This window comes from Solanum pennellii, chromosome 10 (assembly GCF_001406875.1).
Source record: "Solanum pennellii chromosome 10, SPENNV200".
NCBI lineage: Eukaryota > Viridiplantae > Streptophyta > Magnoliopsida > Solanales > Solanaceae > Solanum > Solanum pennellii.
Genome location: NC_028646.1, coordinates 7,236,956 through 7,263,106, shown reverse-complemented (window position 1 = coordinate 7,263,106; position 26,151 = coordinate 7,236,956). Strand labels below are relative to the sequence as shown.

The following is a 26,151-nucleotide window of genomic DNA, read 5'->3' as shown; positions in this document are numbered from 1 at the left end:
CTGATTGTCACCCCATACCTTTGCTTTAAAAGCTTCAGCCAAACGAGCTTTAGTGACAGGAGAATTCCCTGGAAAATACTCATCGATGATTCTATTGGGTTGATCAGTATCAAAGTAGAAGTCAGCACCATTATCAGAACAATTCAAACCAGAAATAATGGCAAACTCCCTTATTGTGAATCGAAGCGTTGTGCCATTTATATAAAAAAGTATTGCATTGACAGAACTACCTTCCAACTCCCTCAACATAATGCATCTAAACAATTGTGCTTGCACGTGACATCGTTTCATTGTTGTTAACTGTGCAAAACACGATGATGTACATATACGATTATATTGATTTGGAGGCAGTTTATTCTGAAGCTCATTCAATGTGTTGATTTGCGTATAACATTTCATGTGAATTGTCCTTTTTTCACGGTTCTTGCAAATATATCTGACTTCCTAAAAAAAAGTGTATGAAATAAACAGGGTATATATATACAAAAAAAACAATTTTAAAAGAAGTCATGTACATATTAATTTCTGTATATATATATACTAACTTACCTTTTTTGTATATTGATATGTGTACATGAATATATTAGTTAAACATGACATTATATACAAGTGTCTAAATGACTTTTTATATACTCCAATAATATATAAACTTAATATATACTAACTTCAATAATTTGTATATAACTACTAAAATATACAAATTACAAATCACATATGAAATTTTCCCATCTATTAAACATGGTATATATATATAAAAAAAAATCAAAAAAGAAGTCATGCACAGATTAATTTCTGTATATATATACGAACTTACCTTTTTTGTATATTGATATGTGTACATGAATATATTAGTTAAACATGACATTATATACAAGTGCCTAAATGACTTTTTATATACTCCAATAATATATAAAGTTAATATATACTAACTTCAATAATTTGTATATAACTACTAAAATATACAAATTACAAATCACATATGAAATTTTCCCATCTATTAAACATGGTATATATATATAAAAAAAAATCAAAAAAGAAGTCATGCACAGATTAATTTCTGTATATATATACGAACTTACCTTTTTTGTATATTGATATGTGTACATGAATATATTAGTTAAACATGACATTATATACAAGTGCCTAAATGACTTTTTATATACTCCAATAATATATAAAGTTAATATATACTAACTTCAATAATTTGTATATAACTACTAAAATATACAAATTACAATCACATATGAAATTTTCCCATCTATATAACTAAATCCAATTACTTTGTGTATATATGTATATAAAAAAAAATAATGAGCCTTTAATATACAATCCGCTACTACCAGCTATTAAAACAGACATGTACATATCAATTTTTGTATATGTATATAAACTTAATATATACTAACTTCAATAATTTGTATATAACTAATAAAATATACAAATTATAATCATATATAAAATTTTTCCATCTATATAACTAAGTCCAATTACTTTTTTGTATATATATACAAAAACCAAAATAATAATGAGCCTTTAATATACAATCTGTTACAACCACTATTAAGACTTAGTATATTTATTCATTATACATAACTTAAAGTATGTATAAAGTAATCAAATCGACAAACACATAATAATTAAGCAAAAATACAAATATATAACTAAACACGTATGTACTAAACATGCAATATACTATATACAATACTTAAATAATATTTTTTGTATATTGACATCTAAGTAATCAAAAAATTGTATCTAATTTTGTGTTTTAAGACACTACCTCATGATTATGATGTTCTTCAGATCCGACAACTTCAGATGCATTTTCCTCTAATCAATGTTTACAGCTTTCCTCTTTCTTCTTCCTTGTACAATTTTAATGCCTCTAGCTTTGGCATTGTTAATAACTTCTTGAACTGCCGTAGGGTCGTTTTTTTTCTTTGATCTCAACTCTTCCATTGTTTGTTCTTATAGAACTTGTTTTGATTTTCCCAAAGACCCTACATCAACCCCAAAATCTTGAGTTAACCCCATTGAAAACGATGGTAAAATGTCAACAAAATTGACATGCAAAGGAATACCTCTGATAATCCTCATAGATGAAGATGATTCATTCATTGTGTGACCAATTTTAGATCTATCAAGAACAAAAAATCGTTTATTTCATCAAAAAATATGAAAAAAAAGAATAAACAGAACACATATACAAATTTTGAATAAGAAAAAAAAAAGAGGCAAACTACTAAAATTAAGGAGTACTTACGAAATTGAATTCAACTTTGGGAGGGAGTATTTTGGACAACAATTTGAAATTCAAATTGGATAGCTGGAGTATTAAATGTAGAAGAAAAAGTTGGAATATGAAAAGGAGAGAGAAAATTGTTTTGTGTATAATTATATACAAAATTAAAAAATAAGGTTTTTATACTATTGGTTATATAATAGGTTGTGGACCTCATTAATTATAGCAAAAAAAATAAAGTATAATTATATAATGTAAATAAATTAAACTATACCCCTATTATATAATTACTTATGAATATTTATCATTCCATATAATTTTTCCTTAAAAAATGGTACCAGAGTAATTCATCCAGGGAGTCTACGTACAAAGCTAATTTTATGAGATGAACCCAAATAGTAATAAATGAGATGTATATTGTCCATATTTCCACCCACTTTAAGATAGGGTGGGCTCAACTAAGGCAATTACAACACTCCTTTGGGCCCACGTTTATTTTTAAATTTGAAAGGAAATTTTTTATTATAAAATATACTATATTTTTTTAATGTGGGGATAATGGTAATATATAATTAAGGGATAGCTTTTTTATGTGTATTATTCGATGTGGCTATTTATTTTATTGTTTCATTTTTATCTGTACAACTAATATTGAGAAGCATTATTATTTCTATATATTACTCTGTCATTCTCTCTTTCACAATATTTATTTTCTTATTATTGACTATTTTGAAGTCTCTTAAACAATTACTTTTTCTTGTTTGTTACAAAAAAAGATAATAATTTGTCTTTTGGTGTCTTCTAGAAAATTTAAAGTATTACAATACGTTATTATCTATATATATATATAATAGGAGAGTAAAAATCACTATTTGTCAGCATCAAAAAAAAAAGATTTTTAAAATAGTTAAAATAAATTATATGTACAATGAGTAATAATAAATTATTATTATATTTTTAAAAAATTATTTTAAATATGCTGATGTAACGTGTGTTTGTGATTCCCTTTTTTTGGGAAGTTAAATTATTTTTAATTTAAATAATATTAGTAGTAATAATAAGAAAAAAAACTGACAATAAAAAAAATAAATTGAAATGAAAACTTCCCACGTTATTAGNTGTAAATTTTCACATACATACAAACATATATATATATATAAAATATGCCAGTACCTTAAACTGAAAAATAAATAATAAATAAATAAATTTTTTCATTATTAACGTAAGTTTTAAGGAAAATAACCAATTTAAAAAATTATAAAGTTTTACCATCTAGTTGTAAAAAATATGAATTATTAAATTAAATAAATTAAAAATTGCAATGCTAAATAAAATTGTTTTTTAACGTGTTTATTGGCTGACATTTTTTAATAAAAAGAAACTAATTTTAAAGTTGGATTTGAGTTTATTCTTATTGGTTGAGATAATTTAATTATTTAAACATTCTCGAAAGTTATTGAATAGTAAAGTTATAATCGAAAGTTATTGAATAGTAAAGTTAGTAACCGCATGAATTTATCTATCTATAAAAAAGTAAAGCATCAATGATTTTTTGTTTTATCAGAATAAATATTTTTTGTCAATTGCTTAAGTAAAAAAATTTCAAATTGAGACAACGATTGATGTCATTTTTATAGTAACTTCTTCAACAAAATTTCAATGAAAAAACCAAAAAAATAGTGGCTATAAAGTTATGAAGATGGAGATGCAAGAAAATGGTTGTAAGAGGTTGGAAATTTATGACGTGTATTCGATAAATTAGACGTACATTCTGTATTTGAAACTCTTCTAATCACAATTATGAGGGAACAAACATGGATGGTGATAATGAACTTCTGAATGACTTTGAATTCTATGAGCAATTGTTGGATATGTTCTTAATTTGAGACAATAGATCATTATTTGGTAAGATTTTCAACCACATCCACCCTCTTCACATGAGTTTTGCCTGCATGCTATCTTATATAGAGTAACTGTCAAATATATTGTTTTCATTGCATGTATGCAGTATTTAAAAGTTTCTACAAATTGAGAATGCATTTAAAATAAGTCCATTCAAAGAGTCACTTACTCGATCCTTTTGTAATGATAAACAAAAAAAATACATATATGAACATATCAAAATGTTAAGATAAATATACCAATGTTATTGTTAATATGTACAAACAAAAACACAAATATTAGATTAATCAGAAGCAAAACCTTTTATGAATTTAGTGATTAACTTATGAATTTGCTAATGAAATAACTTGATTGCTGAATTTATGAAATATCTTAAACTATTTGAAATTTTTATAGAAATGATATATTAAAGTTTACTAATATTTCCCATAGAGCTATCACTACTAATTATCATGTAATATATCTGATAAGTTATACATCTCTTAGTACATAATTTACATAAACTTTCTTTTCTTAGTAAAATAAAGGATAATATATTTTCTATTTGAATAGGAGATACGGCACAATTTTTAATTAAAATTACAAAAACTCTCTGTAGATTGTGACAAATATAAGTTTTTTTGGCCTTCTATTTTCTACTGTTAATTTGTTTAAGATGGATAGGAATTATTGTAGAGATCTAAAACTTACAATAGGTTCAGAAAATCATTTTATTTTGGCAATGAAAGTAATAGTAACAAAAAAAAATACATATTTTTGAAAAAACATATAACAATAAAAAATATATGCATTTAATTTTTAATAAACCCATTCTTTTTAAAATTGGAAAGTTACCATAGTTAATACAAAATCCATATCCTTTTCATTTTTTAAAAAAGCAACTGATTTTTATATATGGCTAATACAGGGAGAGAGTAGTCTATATAGTTTTTTTTTTAACTTATTATTATTATTTTTTAAATCAAATATTATATTATTTGTGAATAAGTGGGGGTAATTTTATTCGTATCGTTTATTTTACTTTTTTTTAAGTTATCAGTTTTCTTTTTATTACCGAATATTTTAAACTTTAAATATTTAGTATTCGTTATATTTTATTTCTAAAAACATAAAATCAAATTAAACTGATTATCATAAATTAAAAGACAAGGAATATGTGTTGTCTTTTTAAAATTTGAGTTCAATGAATTATGGTCCACTTTGTTTTAGAAACCATATAGAAGTAACCATTATTGTCCACAAGAAAATAGTATTTATCATTAAAATAATGATACATCTATATATAATATAAGAGGAAAAATAAGTCACGCATGATAAAAGTATCATGTTTCAACTTTGTAATTATAAAATAATAATAGATTCCAATTATCAAAGCAGATTTTTTTTAAACTACACAATTTTAAAATTACCCATTTAATTTTAAGCAATTTTAACATGTTTTTACACTATACACATCAAAATGCTCCTTATTTACGGCATCTAAATATATATATGAAGTTTAATATCCTTTTTTCTCTATTTTATTAATATTATACTTCTCCAAAATGAAAATCAACATCAAAATTCCAATTTCTTTGTATAACTAAAATTAATTATTTGTAATTATATATATAAATAAATTACAATTCAAAAAACAATACATTTATTTTGAAACTGTTGTAAATAAATTTATCTATTATAATTTAAAACATTTTAAACCAAATTTTCCTTATTTATAGCAACTGAAATTTTCTTTTTCCATCTCTTTTTAAATTTTTAAATATTGTACTTATCCAAATCTACATTCTAAATAATTGAAGTTTTTGAATGTTATTGATAATGGTTCCACAAATTTAAATGTCATTATCTTAATTGTTCATTTTAAGTGTTCGCTTTGTGTTTGCTTCATGATTTATTTATATATTTTATGTTTGATTGTTTTTGTGTCTTTATGCCAAAGGAACAATTATTCAGATGAACGTGTTTGTAAGTTATTTCATAATTGAATGAAACGTATTTCTCTTTACTTCTTCTACAATTTTTTATTTATATATCTAATTATAAAATGAGGTTATCTTAAGTGGTTAATAAGTTCTAAAAAATTCATTGAACTTTTGCAGTGTCAATTTACAATTTTACATATTTATAGTTATTACCTTACAACTACATATAATAGTCCTCTTATCATTTATTACTGTGCTTATTTATCTTCACTTAAAATACCATCAAAACTAGATACCAAATTTGTTAATTATCTTTGTCCATCTCTCTTCATTTCGTATGCTAAGTTATTGAATCGTGATTGATCATTGTCTGAGTGTTAGATGATTCAATCACTTAAAGATACAATAAAAGAGAGTATCAATTGAGTGAAAGATCAAAGTATCAATTGTAATAGAAAAATATCTATTGAGTGAGAGATTAGAGCACCAAACGATCTAAATAGTGTAAGTGGATGAAAATTTATATTTATTGCTATTATAGAAGAGTTATTCTTGCAAAAGAGCTAATTATCTCGATTGAGATTGAAAAATGAGTACTTAAAAATACATATATTTTTAGTTTAACACAGACTGTAATTGAAGTGATATTAATCTATACAAACACCGCTATGTACTTATATTTTAACTTTTGTGTCTTTTAGACTCATTTACAATTGTTGATTTGATAGAAATTCTATTTTCGTTAGCGATAAATTACATGATTAATTTGTATCTTCCTACAAATTGCAAAGAAATCCAACATAGACAAACGTATATCAAATTTTCTTTACTTTGCACTTATTTTCTATTGTATGTGAACATTAAAATTTGATGATTGTTTAACTGATAATTTTTCCTAATTACATGTATCATTGTTACAAGTATTTAATTCAGTTTAATTGAAGGACATGTAAATACATAATATATCTATAAAAAATATTGTTGATAACATTGCATATTAAAAGTATATGTGTGGTTTTATTTACTTTAAATCATACAGCATGATTCACAAATAAGGAAAGGAGGACTATTATATTAATATTTTATTAGTTTTATAATCTAAGTTGCAATAATTTTTTATATTTGGCCTTTTTAACTAATTTAACTTCTAATTTTTAAATCAAAATTAAATTTTAAATTGTTTGTAAATATGTTTAAAAAAACACAAGTTACATTACAGAAGCGGTAAAATAAGGAGTATATATAGACCTTTGATGAAGTGGTGGGGTCAACCAATATTACCATGAATTGCGGAAAAATGTTAATAATTATCTAATTAGCTTAAAAATAATTTAAAAAACTATTTTTTAAAAACAGTTACATAAAGTAATGTTTAAAATTAGAAACAAAACTGTGGTTCTAAAACTAATTATAACCGCTTAAGGATAATATGTATTATAATCTTAAATTTTAACATCTCAATTTAGACTAATTAATTAGTTGTCCTAATTAATTTTAATGATCACACATTAACTATTTTTTAAGCCTTCACTTTATTTAGTTTTGTTTTTATTTCATGGCCTTTAGACATTAAGTAGTGTTATTATGAAGAGTATAATGTTTAAACATATGTTATTTACGTTTTTCATAAAGTTCGATAAAACTATTAATTGTTATATAGATCGGATATCTTTGAGCATGTTTGGATAGATATATAACTTAGTCAAAAAATAAAATTTCTACGTTCTTATTGCGTCATAAAAAAATAAATATACTTATTAAAATTAATTATTTTTAGTTTGTAATCATATGTAGTACATATTATTTAAATATATTAATTTTTAAAAGAATTAATTTAAAAATTGAATTTATTATTTTCTTAAAATTGGATAACTATCCTTATATAAACGGCATACAAATAATTAAATAACCTCATTAATATTTAGTATAATAAAATACTACAAAAGAATATTACGTTTATGGCTTAAATTTTGTGTTGATAAAAATAATATTTATATCTTCTTTTATATAAATAACAAAAATATTAATGGGAAGAAAATAATAAGCTATAGTTAATTTTTTTCATTTTTTTAAAAAATAAAGTGTTATATCATTTTATAGGGGACTTGGAGTTTGGAAACGAAGTGATGAAATCATATTATATGTTATTTATTTGAAAAGTAAATTTTTTAAAATATTGATATATTTAAGATAAAAATGAGTTGCCTTTTTAACTTTTAGAATATAGAAATCTATAAATTGTCCATAGATCCTTAAAGAAAATGGTACGAAAAGGACATACTATTTTTCAATTCTAATCTTATACTAATTTAAGAATGTAAAAAATATTTTGAACCTTTTCCATTCGAAGAAAAACATATGCAAAATAAATCAACATGTTAATTAATTTTATGACTTTTAACATTTCATGTGAAAAATTTGAATAAAAAAATTGCTAACATGAAAAAATAATAATTATTAATACAACATAAAAATAAAACAAGACAAATGTGTAAAAATATTTAAACTATTTGATATTTTTTGAAAGTAAATTAATATAATCGCGCAACGCGCGGACACATATACTAGTTATATTAAAGAGTGCAACACTAATTCATCATTACACAGACTTATCGAATTCAACGTAATAGTAATGTTCAATATCGATATATCAACACAAATTCTTGAGTCAACGGTTCTTTTTCTAACTGTATACTCTCTCCATTCATTTTACTTATTACATTTGGACTTGACATGCTTGTTAAGAAAATAACAATTAATATAATTATTTTACCATATTATTCCTTTAATTGATATTTTATATTAGGTCTCCAAAAATAATTTGGGGAATAAGTAATCAATGCCAAGAGTAAAACATGGAAACAATAATTATTTTTCTTGATAATTTAAAAGTAACAAGTAAAAGTAAAAAGTCAACTTTTAGAATAGAGAACAAGTAAAAGTGATGAACAGAGAGAATATTATATTTTTTCATTAAAAATTTGCATTATTTCCAAGACTAACTCAATAAAATTGGGGGCCTAAACTCAAACCTTAAAGAGGGGCCCTAATATTTTCTTTTTATTTTTTCTCCAAAAAAATAATACTCATGTACTATATATATATATATATGTATAATTCCCGATTGAATCATTGAACCACCCATAATTTGTTTCTTTTAAACAGTATTGTTGGCTGATAGTGAAACTAGATTTTGTGAGGAGTATTGATAGATGATACATATGTTGTTCCAGAACTCATTAGTCCAACTGATAGTGAAACTGTTCGAGAATAATTGTGTTTTACTTCAAGTCATTTGAACACATTAGAAAAAAAACGAGACTAACACACAATTTGTCTTCAATCAAAATTATTACAATACGTACACATTTGAAGGCATTTAAAATTAAAAAAAACCCAATCAAAATCAACCAACAGAGTTTAAAATGAACAAATTATGGGTAGTTCAATGATTCAAAAGGAAAATGGCGTAGTTGAGGTACCTGAAGGAAAAAACCCAATAAGTTTAGGGATACCTTTATTTAAAATCTATTTTTCGTGCCTTTTTAGATGTGAAATCATTAAATACTGTTTTCTAATAATTGTTTTAGTAATTCCTTTTAAATTGATGATATATCTAATACATTCAAACTCATATTGTTGATCTTAGATAAGATTTTATCAATTTTAAATTCGAAAAACTTCTTTCGGCTGAGGCAATAGTTACAGGAATTGTTAACATTATTCTATAAGCAATGTATGCATTAGGAAAAGAATCAAGTCTTTTTATTTGATTGAGTATTTTCATTAAATTATTATGTTGTACTTGTATTATTTCTCTTAATAATAACTAAAACGAGAATATATATACTTATTAATGAAGAATATCAACGATAACAAAAGTTCAAAAAAAATTATAAGATTAAGTTAGAATAATAAAATTTGGTTCATGAATTTGATAAGTTGATATAATATTGAAATTGTCTTGCGTTCCTTCAATATAATGATTGCATGTTGCACTTCTTAAGATTTTGAATAAGACACCCAAAAGCAAATTTAATTCTTTTTTTGACTTGTAAGCAACAATAAATCATTTTTTAGGAAAGAGTTCAACATTGAAAATAAAAATATTAAAATAGAGAAAAAAAAGATGAGTATAAGGTAAATAGTAATATAAGGTCAAATTGTTCGGAGATAAATAAGAAAACACGATTTTCCACTTAAGGAAATTATTTTCATAAAATATTTCATTCCTTAGAAAAGTGGAAAAAACTAACGGCTATTTTGTATTTGTTTTTTATACTTCTTACATGTTTTTTTTAAAAAAATAAACATACATATAATTTTAAGTAATATGTTTATGTATTTTTTAAAAAAATTGGGGGGCCCAAGTGACGATTTTAGTGATCTAGTGGTAAAGACGGCCTGATTGTTTCCTTCTTACCTCATAAAGTCTGCGTACATCCTACCCTACCGTATAGTTCAATATATATATATGTCAGAAAAAAAAAACTCAATTAACTAACATATAACCACTTGATAGTTTCACTATATAAAGAGGAAAAGAAAGAAGAGATGAATAGAGGGGATATGGAAGAAGTGAAGGAGAAGGGAAAGGTATGTGTAACAGGAGGAAGTAGTTTTCTTGGATCATGGATGGTTATGAGACTTCTTCATATTGGTTACCATGTTAACACCACAATTAGGTCTCATCCAGGTTTGTTACTATTACAATTTACAATACTTATGTGAAGATGTACATCATTTAGGCCAAACATGATAACAGAAACAAGCTTCAAATATCTTATGCTAAAAAATTACACTGTTAATATATGTTTAAAATTATTTTTTATTAACATATATATAATAATAAAAGTTGAACCTCTCTAACCTCTTCCTCATATTTTAAATTCTTTAGTGAAAATTACGACTCTGACTCTACCAGTGAACTTCTCCATTTTTCCGATAGTACTGCAAGTTTGAATTAAGGTGTACTTACAATGAAAGTTTCCTCATATATCACTTCATTATTGTTGAGAGCCTTTCAGAAACAACCTCTCTATCTTCACGAGATACTGGTAAAATCTGTGTATATTCTATTCTCACTAAATCTCATTTGTTGGATTTCACTGGATATGTTATTATTGTTGTTTCCACATAAGCATGATTAAGGTTAGACGAAGTAGTTTTAGGGGTTCAGTTGACCATTTTGCCTAGTAAATACGTTCTAACTTCAAAGGGTATGGCGATAAATTTTTCATCTTTTTTTTTCATTGCTAGATCGCAAGAAGGATGTGAGCTACATCACGAACCTTCCAGGTGCTCAAGAAAGGTTGCATATTTTTAATGTCGATTTAAACAAACCAGAGGGTTTCAATACAGCAATTGATGGATGCATTGGAGTGTTTCATGTTGCACATCCAGTTGATTTTGAGAACAAAGAAAGTGAAGAAACAATAACACAGAGATCTATCGATGGTACTTTAGGTATTTTACAAGCATGTCTTAATTCAAAGACAGTTAAACGTGTNATTACACTGTTAATATATGTTTAAAATTATTTTTTATTAACATATATATAATAATAAAAGTTGAACCTCTCTAACCTCTTCCTCATATTTTAAATTCTTTAGTGAAAATTACGACTCTGACTCTACCAGTGAACTTCTCCATTTTTCCGATAGTACTGCAAGTTTGAATTAAGGTGTACTTACAATGAAAGTTTCCTCATATATCACTTCATTATTGTTGAGAGCCTTTCAGAAACAACCTCTCTATCTTCACGAGATACTGGTAAAATCTGTGTATATTCTATTCTCACTAAATCTCATTTGTTGGATTTCACTGGATATGTTATTATTGTTGTTTCCACATAAGCATGATTAAGGTTAGACGAAGTAGTTTTAGGGGTTCAGTTGACCATTTTGCCTAGTAAATACGTTCTAACTTCAAAGGGTATGGCGATAAATTTTTCATCTTTTTTTTTCATTGCTAGATCGCAAGAAGGATGTGAGCTACATCACGAACCTTCCAGGTGCTCAAGAAAGGTTGCATATTTTTAATGTCGATTTAAACAAACCAGAGGGTTTCAATACAGCAATTGATGGATGCATTGGAGTGTTTCATGTTGCACATCCAGTTGATTTTGAGAACAAAGAAAGTGAAGAAACAATAACACAGAGATCTATCGATGGTACTTTAGGTATTTTACAAGCATGTCTTAATTCAAAGACAGTTAAACGTGTAGTATACACCTCTAGTTCAACTATACACTTCTAGTTCAACTACGATTATGGTTGAGAATTCATCAGACACAGTAGACGAAAACTCATAGACAAACGTAGACATCGTAAGAGCTTTAAAGAATTTTGCAAGTTCTTATACGATTAGTAAGACATTAACAGAAAAGGCAGCTTTTGAATTTGCTGAAAAAAATAGTATCTATCTTGTGACTGTAGTCCCAACTTGGATACATGGACCCTTTATTACTCCTCAATTTCCTGGCTCTGTTAGTTCATCCATGGAAATGATTCTCGGTACGCCTTAAAATATCATAGATTTTCATTCCCTCAACTTCTTCGTAATTGAAAATTTGTGCAGGACATCAAAATTAAAACATGAGTTACCCTCCATATGTACCTTTTGTACATATAGATGATGTGACAAATGCTCACATTTACCTTCTTGGAAACCCTAATGCAAAAGGAAGACATATTTGTTCAGCTGTTGAAATAACACGCGAAAAGCTAGTTGAGTTTCTGTTGATAAGATATCCTGAATTTCGAAAACAAATTAATGAGTAAGTATAAATACTTGCCTAATCTTTAATATTGTTTATTCTTTCATTTTTAAATCTAATTAGTAAATGTTCATTCGGGAAACTAGAGATGGAAAAAAGATACTTGATTTAACTTACTATTAATTTGCAGGTACACATGGGCAAGTAGTGAAGAAGTTGAATTCCTAGATTTTCATCCAAAAAGCTTTTGGAGACTGGATTTAAGTACATGCATGGCCTTGAGGAAATGTTTAATGGAGCAATTGAATGTTGCAAGCAAAGAAGCTTACTCTAATCCATTTGTGACAAATAAAATGTTTCATATTATATGAAGCTTTTTTCTTTCCTTTTCTTCTTTTGTTCTCTGTTTCCATGTACTGATAGACCAAAATAAAGGAATTGACATTTTGCGCTCTTAAATTTGTTAATGGTTCAATGAGTGGGGTGGGGTGGGGTGGGGGGAGATTACTTCTCGAGGTGTTAGGGGTCTCGAGAGGTAGATCGGGATGACATCGAGGGAATTAGTGATGGAATGGAGAAATCTAAGAAAGGTAAAGGTTAAGAAGGTACTGCGAAGTTGGTGGAAAGTAAGAACGAGAGGAGGAAAAGTGGAAAAGTATAAAGCGGCAAAGAAGGAGGTAAAGTTAGTAGTTACAATGTATGTATGTTGGGTTAGAGGATAATTATGGGGATAAAAAGTTGTACAGGCTAGACAAGGCGAGAGAATGGAGGGCATGTGACCTAGATCAAGTGAACTTCATAAAGGACGAGAATGAGAAGGTTCTGGTGGAGGAGACACTCATTGGACTGAGGTGACAATTATACTTCCAAAACTCCTTGAACGAAGATGGAGCATGGACATTGTGGGGGGAGTTGGATCAATTAAAGAGGCATCACAATTTTGGGTGTTGTAGGTGTATTAAGGCTGATAAGGTTAAGGGTGTTATCTGTAATATGTGTAAGGGAAGAGCAACCGGGCCAAAATGAGATCTGTAATATAAAGTTGTAATCTGAAACCAAAGTTGCTGACATTCGTCACCGTTTAGGTCGTGTTTTTAACTCTCTTGACTAAGGAGGTTTTCAATGGTAAAACACGTATTGTTTACCTTGATGTTTTCGGTTAGTCCTAAGGAACTTGGTTCCTCAAGTCGAGTAGTTGGTACTAGTTTTCTTAAGGCGTACATTATTGAGAAAAAAACACTTCTAATGCCAATAATAATAATTAGTACTATAAAAGCTGCACCTCAAGGGTTGTGATGTAGACAACCTACCTACCCTAGACGCAAGCATCATTTTGACAATCAATACAACAAATATAACTATACAACACACAATAAAAAGGCCAGCTCAACAGACGAAGCATCTCACATTCATGCAGGCTAAGCAGCTAGAGCGCACACACTTGAAGAAGAAGATGTAACATAAACCATCTATCCGAAATAATCAATAACAACAAATATTAACTATACAAGTTTGAGATGAAGCACTTCTCTAAATTCCAATCTTCTAGTCTCAGCATAAGGAGTTATATGTTTATTTGGCCAATATGTTAACCAAAGTCTCCCTTTCAATTCCCATTCCATTGTTTTTCCTGTAGCCCTTTTATCCACTTTCCAACACACACTTTCTCCATATTCATCTCCAGCAAAAATTACCCCTCCTTGCTTAGTAAAAGGCCTATTAACACTTGAATATCTGTTCTTGAACCAAGCTTTTGGCTGAATTAATGAAAAAACAGAAGGCTTTGACGAAAATACCTCTCTTCCATTTCCACTATCATGAAGAAACCAATTCAAATTTGCACCATCTCCATTAACAGATTGCTCAAATTTCCACGGCTTCATGGTCGTAACAACTGTCTCTCCCGCGGAGACTTTTAAGCCCATGTAAGTGTTTGGTGAATCGAATCCCGCTTCAACGGTCTTTTCAATGCCAATTTCTCTTAAGGGATTGTCAGAGGACTTGTTTACTGATATGCTCAACACATTTGATTGAAGTGTTGGAGTTATTTGCAATGATATTCTTGAAGGGAAATGCTTCTCTGATACCCCTGCACCTCTCTCTGCCATTAGTGATTCATTCACTAGCCTAACGACATCACACCTACATGAACATAAAACTTTTAAATCAAGTTAAAATTCAATCTTTAGGTTCTTTTCCCTAAGAAATTGCGATCCTGCTTGGATTAGATGGTTAAAAGTAATTCATAAGCATCAAGTGTTGGGAATCACTTTTTAAGTGTTCCAACAGTTGATTTGAACCTTTTTTCAAACGAAAATGACATAGATGAGCCAAACTTTTAACAGATGACATAAGTGAACCTATTCTCAAAGTTTGGTAGCATATTTGAGCCTTTTCTGTATAATAAATAGTTGTATGTTTAGTAAAAGAATGTTATAAACATGTACTTTATTCAGTTAAAATAACTGAAATGCGCTTAATGAGATAGGGGCATTATTGGGCCAATTTATTAACCACAAGGTATTTGGATTTTTTGAAAAATATTTGGAATAACATAATAGAAATCTTGCTGATCTGTGTTTATAAGCATCAAACATGTGAATAAATCAAGAAGAACATATAAGTTAGTTTGACCAACTTATAAGTTTTACGCCAAAAGTATTTAGTTCAAACAAGACAAATGTACCTAATGTTATCGGTGTTCACCATTACTTCAATCCACTTTTCTCGAATGATAACTCTATGATTTAATTGGATCACTCCTTCAAGCTGATGAAAGTTGAGGGAAAACCTCAAACTTTCATCAGATAAACTACTACAAGTAGACGTTTCGACTTCCATTGCAATAACAGGGCAATATAGCTGAACTTTCCATAGCCCTTGTGTCGAAAATGAGTATGAAAACAATGGACATGGCGTTTTCATCGCATGATGATGATGATTAGAAGAGGAATTTATTTCCAGGATCCAATTAGTTATCGCTAGATTTACTGAACGCATCCATTGCTCTTCAGTATTCGATCCCAAAATCCTCACGAGCAATTTTGATGCTTGTCTAGATTGAGAACACGAAAATTGATTCTTCAGGGCAATAATACATGTTGACCTAAGATCAGCAGGGGCTTCATAGATACAAATTATGAAAGCCAAAGTAAGAAATGAGAAATTGAAAATTTCCTTAAAATCGGAGTTGTTAAAATCCATACGTGGAATCTTGAGGAACAACGAGTTATAATTTTTATTCGGACCATAGTTAAGTACATCGCGGACGATATTAATCAAGAAACTGAATACTGATTCATCGTCTAATAATTTTGTTGTATTATATTTAACTCTTAACGGTTTTGAGGTCCATAGGGAAATAGGAAGATTATAATCCGCGACTATGGAAAAATGGTAATTTTTAGCTACGGATAGTTTGAGGGAAGGTTGAGATGAACATGAAGGAGAAATGCAAATTGAAATAGAGTCTGTTTTCCATTTAGAAGTTGGTGGTAAGTTGTGTATCCAAGAGTATATATCAGGAAAATTGCAAGTATAATAATAAGCCATAGTTTTAATCACACTTGTATGTATGTTATATGATGATGGAATTAATGTGTAAATATTTATAGACAGATATTGTGAAAAGAAAGATTCTTAAGGCTAAGATATAACTTAAAAAGGTTACAAATTGAATTTGCTTTCATGAACGGAATAAAGGTAAATGTTGAAAAATTGCACAAGGAAATATATACTTTGAAAGAATTTATATATAGATTCTTTAACTTTAGGACCATCTAAGAGAATCTTTTTATGTTATGAGGAAGTTATGGACTACATTTCTACTGTTTGGTACTCCCATGTCCACTTTTAATTGTTATATTGAGCTTTTCAAAAGTTAAGTTGACTAATTTTCAGAGTTAAATTAGATGACATTTATTCGAATTTGAAATAAAATATTTAATATATTCAAAAACTATACAAAAAGTACTATAAATTCCATTATTTTGCATATCAATATGATGAAAAAATACATCGTAAAATTGTTAGTCAATGTTATTATCGTTTGACTATAAAAAAAAACTATGATGATTAAAAGTGGACAGAGGTAGTATAATATATAATTGTGTCATTTAACTTGATTTTAAATATGGCATCTTATTTTGTATGTATACAAGTAGACACACATCCTAGTGACATAATACATGTAGGACACTACATAAAATGTGAATTACCACGTAGGACATATGTGTATACTTGTTTATTGTGATACAAATTTAACTATACTTGTGTATACTCAAAATTGAAGAGCGTAGATATAACATTTGAATCCATATAAAGGGTACTTTTATATATTATGCCTTTTTTATTATTCTCACTGTTTTTGGCATCATTAGTGATAATTTATCAAGAATGTTAATAGTTCCACTTGATTTATTTTTCAAATTCGACCCCTCTTATTTGTTCCAAGTTGTTGCTTAAATAGGATAATGTTTGTGTTGGGTTTTATTTGCCCTAAATTTCTTACCATGAATAGGTTTTCCTTTTAGGAAAAGGTTTTGAATTGACTAATCCTTTTTCTGGTAGGAAAAGGTTTAAGACTCTATAAATAGAGGAATGTTCCTTCTAACTTAATCAGCATTCACAATGTAGTCTTAAGGACTTTGAGAGTTTTAGTTAGGGGGAGAATTTATGGGTCACAAGCTTGATATGTTATCACTTGTGTGAACCTCCCATGTATTCCGAGTGATTTGGTTGAGGTTGTTTCCCTCTGTATTTTGTACTCTCATATTTATAGTGGATTGCTCATCTCCTTTGTGGACGTAGGTCGATTGACCAAACCACGTTAAATCTTTGTGTCTTTTGGTATATTTCTCGTTGTCTTCTTACTCGTGGTCTTTCGAGGTTTGCTTTGCTAGCTTCCGCGTTTACAAAGGAGATGAGCAATCCACTATAAATATGAGAGTACAAATACAGAGGGAAACATCCTCAACCAATTCACTCGTAATACATGGGAGGTTCACACAAGTGATAACGTATCAAGCTTGTGACCCATAAATTCTCCCTCTAACCAAAACTCTCAAAGCCCTGAAGACTACATTGTGAATGCTGGTTAAGTTAGAAGGAACATGTCTCTATTTATAGAGTTCTAAACTTTTTCCTACTAGAAAAAGGATTAGTCAATCCAAAACCTTTTTTCCTAAAAGGAAAACCTATTTATGGTAGAAATTTAGGACAAATAAAACCTAACATATATTTATGTATTATGCCTATGCCTTTTATATATTATGCCTTTTTTTTAATTATGCTCATTGTTTTTGGCATCATTAGTGATAATTTATCAAGAATGTTAATAGTACCACTTTGTTTATTTATTATTTTCAAATTTGACTCCTCTTCATTTTTTCCAGAGTTCTTGCTTAGTTAGGATAATGTTAAAACTTTCAAACCTCTTTTGGTTGTTTCATATCTTTACTTCAACTACTTTTGTACGTATGAATATGATTCTTATTCTTTACGTGCTCTAACCACTATTTGTCATGTTATATTTTTGAAAAGTCAATTTGACTAATTTTAAAAATTAAATTCGATTATATTAATTTAATATTTTACAACAAAAAATTTAGATATTCAAAAACAATAAGAAAAGTACTATAAATTATATTTTTTTTGCATATCAATATGATGACTGAATATACATCGTAAAATGTTAGTCAAAATTATTATCGTTTGATTCTAAAAATGAAAACTATGAAAATTAAATGGGAGAAATTAAAGGCTCTCGATTTTACACATAAAGTTAGTTACTTCTTTTTTTTTTAATCTCGATTTTCCTTAGTCCTTCAAGTGAGTACGTATAAAGCTAATTTTTTTCTGTCTTGTTTTCTCTTAGTATTTCTAGTGTTTTTTTTTATAGGAAAGACTTATCCTTTCCTTGCATAATTCAATTTTTCAAAATTAAAGAATCAAAGAGATGTGATTAAATATGTGTATTTTTAATATGAAATTGTATGGATCTAATAAAAAAATGAAACCTCATTCTCATCACAGTCCGTAAGAGGATGTAAATAACTCACTTAGTACTATATAAATGATTCATTTCTGGATAATAACATTTATTGAATCTCTATGCAATAGAAGCATGAATTTTTAAAATTTATTCTGAGATGTGATTTTATTATCAATATGTAATGACTTTGTAGTGACCTCAAGTTATTTATGATCTTCGTGATTATTGTCTCTTCTTTTCTTCTATGAGGCTTTCTATGGAGATTTGTGAGGTAGCTATTTGTCAACTCAACGGACCCTCCTTCTCTGTATTTATGATTATTCTCTTCTAAAAACAATATCATTTGAGACTTGTATTTTTCTTTCAAATCAATTGTAATACTTTAGAGCTTGTACACGTGAAAATCGAGTTTTAGGGTTTTATTTGAGTTGATTCCATGTTATTAGATGGTGTTAGTTTATTTTCCTTGTTTTACTTCTGCAGTTGTCATATTAGTTAGTTTAAGGTTGACTTGTCTCGATGCAATAAGACGATCCATTTTTGGATTGAGTCCGTGCATAAGTATTAGTCTGAAATTAAACCATCTTTCAAAGTATATATATCAAGGTGAGTCAACATAAGAAACCTTACTTATGTTGGAAGTGTTCTTTTGCTTAGGAATCATTAATTTAATGTTTGTTGGCCTTTTTATTTTGTTAAAATGTTCAACCAATGACGGAGGGAGGATTTTCATCAAGGGGATTCAAAAAAAAAAATTAACCATATAAACAATATTCACAAATAAATGGGTCGAATCGGATATAAATGGGTTGGATAAAAAAATTAATATATCTAAAAACTTAAATAGATCAAGTTTTCAATAAAGACTGATCCAGCAGAAGCAACAAGCAGCAGCCAGCGCCCAACTGGCAACGACAACGAAGAAGAGACAATGAAAAAATAAAACGTGGAAAAATCCTAAAAGAAGAAAAAGGTTTTTAATATTTAACTTTGTAATTAGGAATTAAACTAATAAACCTAAATTTCCTATCAGGGTTTTTGGAACTAAAATCGTTTTTCTGCTTCCATTATTATTTTGAGAAAGCAATTTCTGATTCCATTATTATTTAAAAAATAATTAAAACGCCTAAAATATAAGCTAATAAAAAATTGTCTCCATCCCGATTCGAACTCACGACTTTGCGTGCCTCAGCGCAGATTCTTGAACACCAACACCATTGAGGTACGCCTTTGGTGTATGTTCAAGGGGTTCAATGTTATATATATACACATATATTTAAAATTTAATCGTGTATTTATAATGTAATTTTTCGACGATAGAGGTTCGGATGAACCCCCTTGGTTGAAGGTAAAACCGCCCCTGTGTTCAACTCCTAATTATTAGGAATTGGGCAGATTCTTAGTGAGTTAGTAGCGTCTGTTAGGAGTCCTAGTAGTCATGGGTTTTATGCGTAACAAAAAACTCTTTGTAAAAGTCTATATATTGACTTATTCTGATTGCTATTGAACATAAGAGAGTCTCGCAATAATAATTTTTCTTATGATGCTTATTTCAATCAACTTTCTTCATCATTCTTCTTGTTATTTTCTATTAGTGGTATGAAGATTCAGGTTTAATATTTTTTTTTTAAAAAAAATAATGTAAGGGAGAGTTCACCCAAAAATTCAGTATTCATCTATGGCTTTAGAGAGCAACTTAGTGCAAGTAGCCGTCCCTTGTTTTAATGGACACTATGACCATGTGAGTATGCTAATGGATAACATTTTACGGTCAAAGGAGTATTGGCCAATTGTCGAGGATGGAATCGACACTCTAGCGGATTGCAAAGCTTTGACGAATGCTCAAAAGATAGAGTTTGAAGGAAGAAAGCGCTGAAAGATTTCAAGGCCAAAAATTACCTCTTTCAGGCTATTGAACGCCCATCTTAAAAACTATTCTTTGCAAATAAAATTCCAAAGATATATGGGACTCCATGAAAAAAAACTATCAAGGTAATATAAGAGTGAAGGGAGCAAAACTTCAAGCTCGGAGGAGGGACTTAGAAACTTTGCAGATGAAGGTGGGTGAAATTGTCACTAGCTTTTGTGCTAGAACCATGGAGATAAGCAACAAGATGCGATTTCATGGCGAGAAAATGAACGATGTCACAATTTTTGAAAAGATATTGCTTTCCTTGTCACCAAAATATGATAATGTTGTACGCTCGATTAAGGAGTCAAAAGACATAGATGCTTTGTCACTTGACGAATTGCAAAGCTCCTTGTTGGTGCATGAGCAAAAGATGGACCGAAGTTCAACTTTTGAGGAGCAGGCCTTGAAGGCTTCTACTTTTATTTCTTCCCATTCGAGAGGAAGGGGTAGAGGTAGAGGTAGAGGAAGAGGGAGAGGAGATCGAGGAAATTAATGGGGATGATGGCAACAAAGAGTGCAATAAGAATTTTAGAGTGAATAATAATGACTATGGCAAAGGCAGAGGAAAAGATTTTGACAAATCTAAGGTAGAATGTTATCCTTGCCATATATTTGGCCATTATTGTTCAGAATGTCGTACTAGATTACCTAGTGATAAAGAAGAATAGTCAAATTTTGCTAAGAACAATGAAGGAGCAACCTTGTTAATGGCAGTCCACAACGAAAATGGGCCTGAGGAGCAATCTCTTTGCTATGTGGATATTGGTTGCAGTAACCACATGACTGGAAATAAGTCTTCTTTCTCTAATTTAAATGAAAGCTTCCATTCAATGATTGGTTTTGGTGATCTCTCCCTTGTGAATATAATAGGGAAGAGTAATGTCAATTTAAGAACCAACAATGGGTTTGCGGAACCATATCTAATGTGTTTTGAGTTCCCGCTTTAAAAAATAATTTATTGAGTTCTGGTCAATTGTTAGAAAAAGGATATGTCATCACCCTTAGGAACGATTGTTGCGAGATTTCTGATTCTTCTAGAGTTATCGGTATTGTGAAAATGAGTCATGACAGGTTGTTCCTTTTGGTGATTGAAATATTCAATCTTGTTTTATAGTGGAAGTGAGATAACTTTCATGGTTGTGGCATTTTTGATATGGTCATCTAAATTTTGGTGGTTTGAAGATCCTTCGCAAGAAGAATATGGTGACGGGACTTCCTGAAATTGTTGTTCCTTCTCAAGTATGTGAAGAATGTGTTCTTGCAAACTACACCGGTCTAAATTACCGAAAGGCAAGTCATGGCGAGCAAAAGAGATGTTGGAATTAGTTCATCAGACATTTGTCGGACGATAACACCAATCTCTAACGGAGGCAAAAGGTTTTTTATTGCCTTTATTGATGATTATTCTCGAACGACATGGGTATATATTTTGCTCGAAAAATCAAAGGCTTTTAATGTATTTAAATATTTCAAAGCTCGTGTTGAGAATGAGACAGGAAAGACCATAAAAAGCCTTCAAACAGATCGTGGAGGTGAATATTGCTCAAAGGCATTTGAAGAATTTTGTAAGTCCTGTGGCATTCAAAAAAAAACTCACAACATTATATATACCTCTAACAAATGGTGTTTTGGAGAGAAAGGACAAAACCATTCTTGACATGGTACAAAGCTTGCTGGCTCAAGGAAGAGTTCCGAAGGCATTTGACCTGATGCAGCAAATTGGAGTATCCACATCTTAAATAGAAGTTCTACTTTGCTCTTTGAGATATCACACCACAGAAGGCTTGGAGTGGAAGGAGACCGACTGTAGATCACTTCAAAAAAATTTGCTGCATTTCCTATGCGCATATCCCAGATGTAAAGAGAAAAAAACTTGATGATAAAGGCGTTAAGTGTGTCTTTGTTGGTCTTAGCAAGAAGTCCAAGGCGTACAATCTATTTAATCCTTTGACAAAAAAGATAGTGACTAGTAGAGATATTGTTTTCGATGAAGACAATACTTGGAACTGGGATGAAAAGTTGTCTAGTCAAGTTCTATGTGATGATGAATCTAAAGATGTAGCTCTAAGGTCTGAAATTTTAGCAACTGCTGCTACCACTGTTGAGGTTTTTCCACCTACAAAAGAACCTATCGAAGCAGTGAAAGTTGTTCCTCGTGTCAGAAGAAGACCTACATGGATGCAAGACTATCAGGTAGGGGCACACAAAGTCGAACCAAACCGCAAATCGAGTCAAATCGAAAATAAAACCTACTAGTGGTTTGGTTTGACTTGGTTTGTTGTTGGAAAAAAACCCGACTATATTTGGGTTGGTTTGTTTTCAACTAAAAAAGACCAACCCGAGAACAAACCAACATTATATATATATTTTTTAAAATTTTATTTTATAGTAAAAATACTTACTTTGATATAATTTTTAAATATCTCTTATACTTTTTTTTATTATGGTTTTTATCTTTTAATATAATTGTTTCTTGTTTGGACGTTAGAATTCTTAATGATCTAATAAAGATTATAGTTTATACCTGTTGGTAATTATAATAAAGTTTAAATAAAATTCAAATTATTATTAATGCAAAAAGAAAATCAATTCAACACTAAGAATTACAATAATATTGAATATTTGTTTTTTTAGTTTTACATAGATTTAGAAAATTTATAAAATACATGATCTAATTTTACTTTATTTTAATATTTAGTCATGTAACTAATGCTTACTAAACTTATTTTAGCATGATTTAGTACTTTAAATTACGATCAATTTCATTATTACTTATTAATTTGCAATATTTGTTTTAAGCGATTTTATTATTATTTTTTGGTTGGATATTTTAGTGTTATCAATCATATCATATTTTTTGTTATTTTCTTGAGAAATAACTTATATAGTTGCATTTGGTAGTACTAAAGAAATATTTGAAGTACAAGTAGATTATATGTTTGTATGAATACTTTATCTAAAGAACCCCAAAATCCAAAAAATCTGAAGAAACCCGAAAAAAACCCGAAGTTGAAAACCCGTGTTTATTGGTTTGATTTGGTTTATAAATTCAAAACCCGACACAAATGATTTTGTTTGATATTTGAAAAATCCGAACCAACCCGGTCATGTACACTCCTACTATCAGGTAACCGATGTCAATATCAATGATGAGACAAGTTCTTATTTGCATTGTTTGCAGATTGTGACCCAATAAATTTTGAAAGTGTTGTCCAAGAAACAAAATGGAAGGAGGCAATGTATGCTTAAATTTTGGAAAATGAAAAAAACGACACTTGGGAGCTTATTGATTTACCAAAAGGGCAAAGAACAATTGGAGTTAAATGGTTTTATAAAACCAAACTCAATATATATGAATGGTGAAGTTGAGAAGTACAAGGCGCGCTTGGTGACCAAAGGATATAAGAATGATTATGGTGTGGATTACAAAGAGTTGTTTGCTCCAGTAGTCAAACTTGACACCATCTGGTTGGTGGTGGCACTGGCAACGCTAAACAACTGCCAATTTATCAATTGGACATGAAATCAGCCTTCTTACATGGAGAATTGCAAGAACATGTATATGTTGATCAACCCCTGGTTACATTAAGTATGGCCGCGAACATAAAGTTTACAAATTGAGAAAAACATTATATGGGATAAAACAAGCTCCACGAGCTTGATATACTTATTTGAATACTACAGGTTATAAAAAATGTCCTTATGAGCATACACTTTATACTATTAATAAAAACGGAAAGCTTGTGATTGTGTGCTGATGTGAAGATGATTTAATCTATACTGGAAATGATCATATATTGCTTAATAATTTTAAGCAATTGATGAGGACCGAATTTGATATGTCGGATCTTGGCCTGATGCATTACTTTCTGTTGAAGTGAAGCAATCCTCTGGTGAAATTTTTATGTCACTGCCCTAGCAGAAACGGGGCTGAAGCTTGAAAAAAATCCTATAAGAAACAGGATTGACAAAACTTTCTTCAAGCAGATTGTGGGATGCTTGATGCATTTGACAGCGACTTGACCTAATATAATGTACTTTATAAGTTTAATAAGCAGGTACATGGAAAATCCAAGAGAAACTCACTTGTTGGCTGCTAAAAGAATTCTTAGGTTTTTACAAGGTATGAATGATCTTGGTATTTTGTACAGAAAAGGAGGAAAATCATATTTAATTGGCTTCACAGATAGTGACTTTGCTGGAGATAAAGATGATAGGAAAAACACGTATGGTTATGTTTTTATGTTTGGATCAGGTGCTATTTCATGTTGTTCCAAGAAGCAACCAATTATTACGTTGTCAACTATAGAAGTAGAATTTGTGGTTGTGTGCGCCACTCAAGCAATCTGGTTGAAGAATATTATAGCTGAACTATGTCTTCTTCCGCAAAAGACAACTCTTATTTACTGTGATAACGATTCAGTGATTAATCTTTCCAACAATCCAGTTTTGCACGGGAGGAGCAAACACATTGATGTGAAAGAGATATCTCACAAGGGATAAGATCATTGATATTGTCTATGGCAAAAGTGAAGGCCAAGCTGCTGATATTTTAACCAAGCCTCTCAATCATGCAGCAGTAGTGAAGCTTCTTAATTACTAGGAAGCCGGAAGATTCTTAGTGTCTGTTAAGAGTCCTAGTAGTCGTGGGTTTATGGGTTTTATGAGTACCAGAAAACTCTTAGTAAAACTCTTAGAGAGTTGTGCGGTAATAATTTTTCTTCTGTTGAAACAAAAAAGAAGAAGATGTTATTCACATTGTTTCGTGCATGTGAATAAACAAGTTATGTACATTCACTTTAATTAATCTATACTATAATTCATAAAATGATATTGACTTCAATTTTCAAACAAATTCACTAGATTTCTTACTTTTTTCATCCAATGATTAATTAATGTAGCCGACAATCATTTCATAAATTTTACATACTTTAGGATGTAATAACCCACTTAGTACTTTATAAATGATTCATTTTTGGACAATAACATTTATTGAATCTCTATGCGATAGAAGCATGAAGTTTTAAAATTTATTTTAAGGCGTGATTGTATTATCAATATGTAATGATCCTGTAGTGACCTCAAGCTATTTATGACTTTATAGGACAGACAGTTCGATCATCGGATCGTTCATTTGAGTTTTATGCGAATTTTTCTCGCTATAGAAGTTCTTAAGAGAAAGGGGTGATTTTAGTCAGCATTTGAAATTCAGGTATCAAATGCGATTTTCATCGGTTCCATCAATTCCTAAGGCCAATTTGGGCTAGTGGCATGGTTCGTTTGGGCCTCAAGGCTTCCGATGCAAATTTATGTCATTAGGTGTTTCAACTTTAATGTTTTGACCAAAGTTTGACTTCGGTCAATATCTTTTACCAGCATCCTTGTTAGATGTACTTGGATGAGTTTTACACTACATTCCCTTTGTATGTTATCCAAAAAATATGAATGTAACTTGTTGGAACT

The 26,151-nt window shown here is 29.3% G+C and overlaps 1 protein-coding gene and 2 pseudogenes across 1 annotated transcript; 1 reads left to right on the top strand and 2 right to left on the bottom strand.

Annotated features, from left to right (window-relative positions):
• The window catches only part of LOC107032237, a 4,519-nt pseudogene extending 4,213 nt beyond the window's left edge, over window positions 1-306 (bottom strand).
• Window positions 307-10,635: 10,329 nt separating this feature from the next.
• Window positions 10,636-13,239, top strand: LOC107002062 (annotated as a pseudogene).
• A 785-nt stretch (window positions 13,240-14,024) lies between these two features.
• On the bottom strand, window positions 14,025-16,378 carry LOC107032437. Its single transcript, XM_015234039.2, has 2 exons — window positions 15,471-16,378; window positions 14,025-14,926 (listed from the first exon to the last, which is right to left on the bottom strand). The coding sequence occupies exons 1-2, from the start codon at window positions 16,334-16,336 to the stop codon at window positions 14,287-14,289; spliced, it is 1,506 nt and encodes a 501-aa protein (XP_015089525.1). The 5' UTR covers window positions 16,337-16,378; the 3' UTR covers window positions 14,025-14,286.
• Between the last annotated feature and the right edge of the window lie 9,773 nt (window positions 16,379-26,151).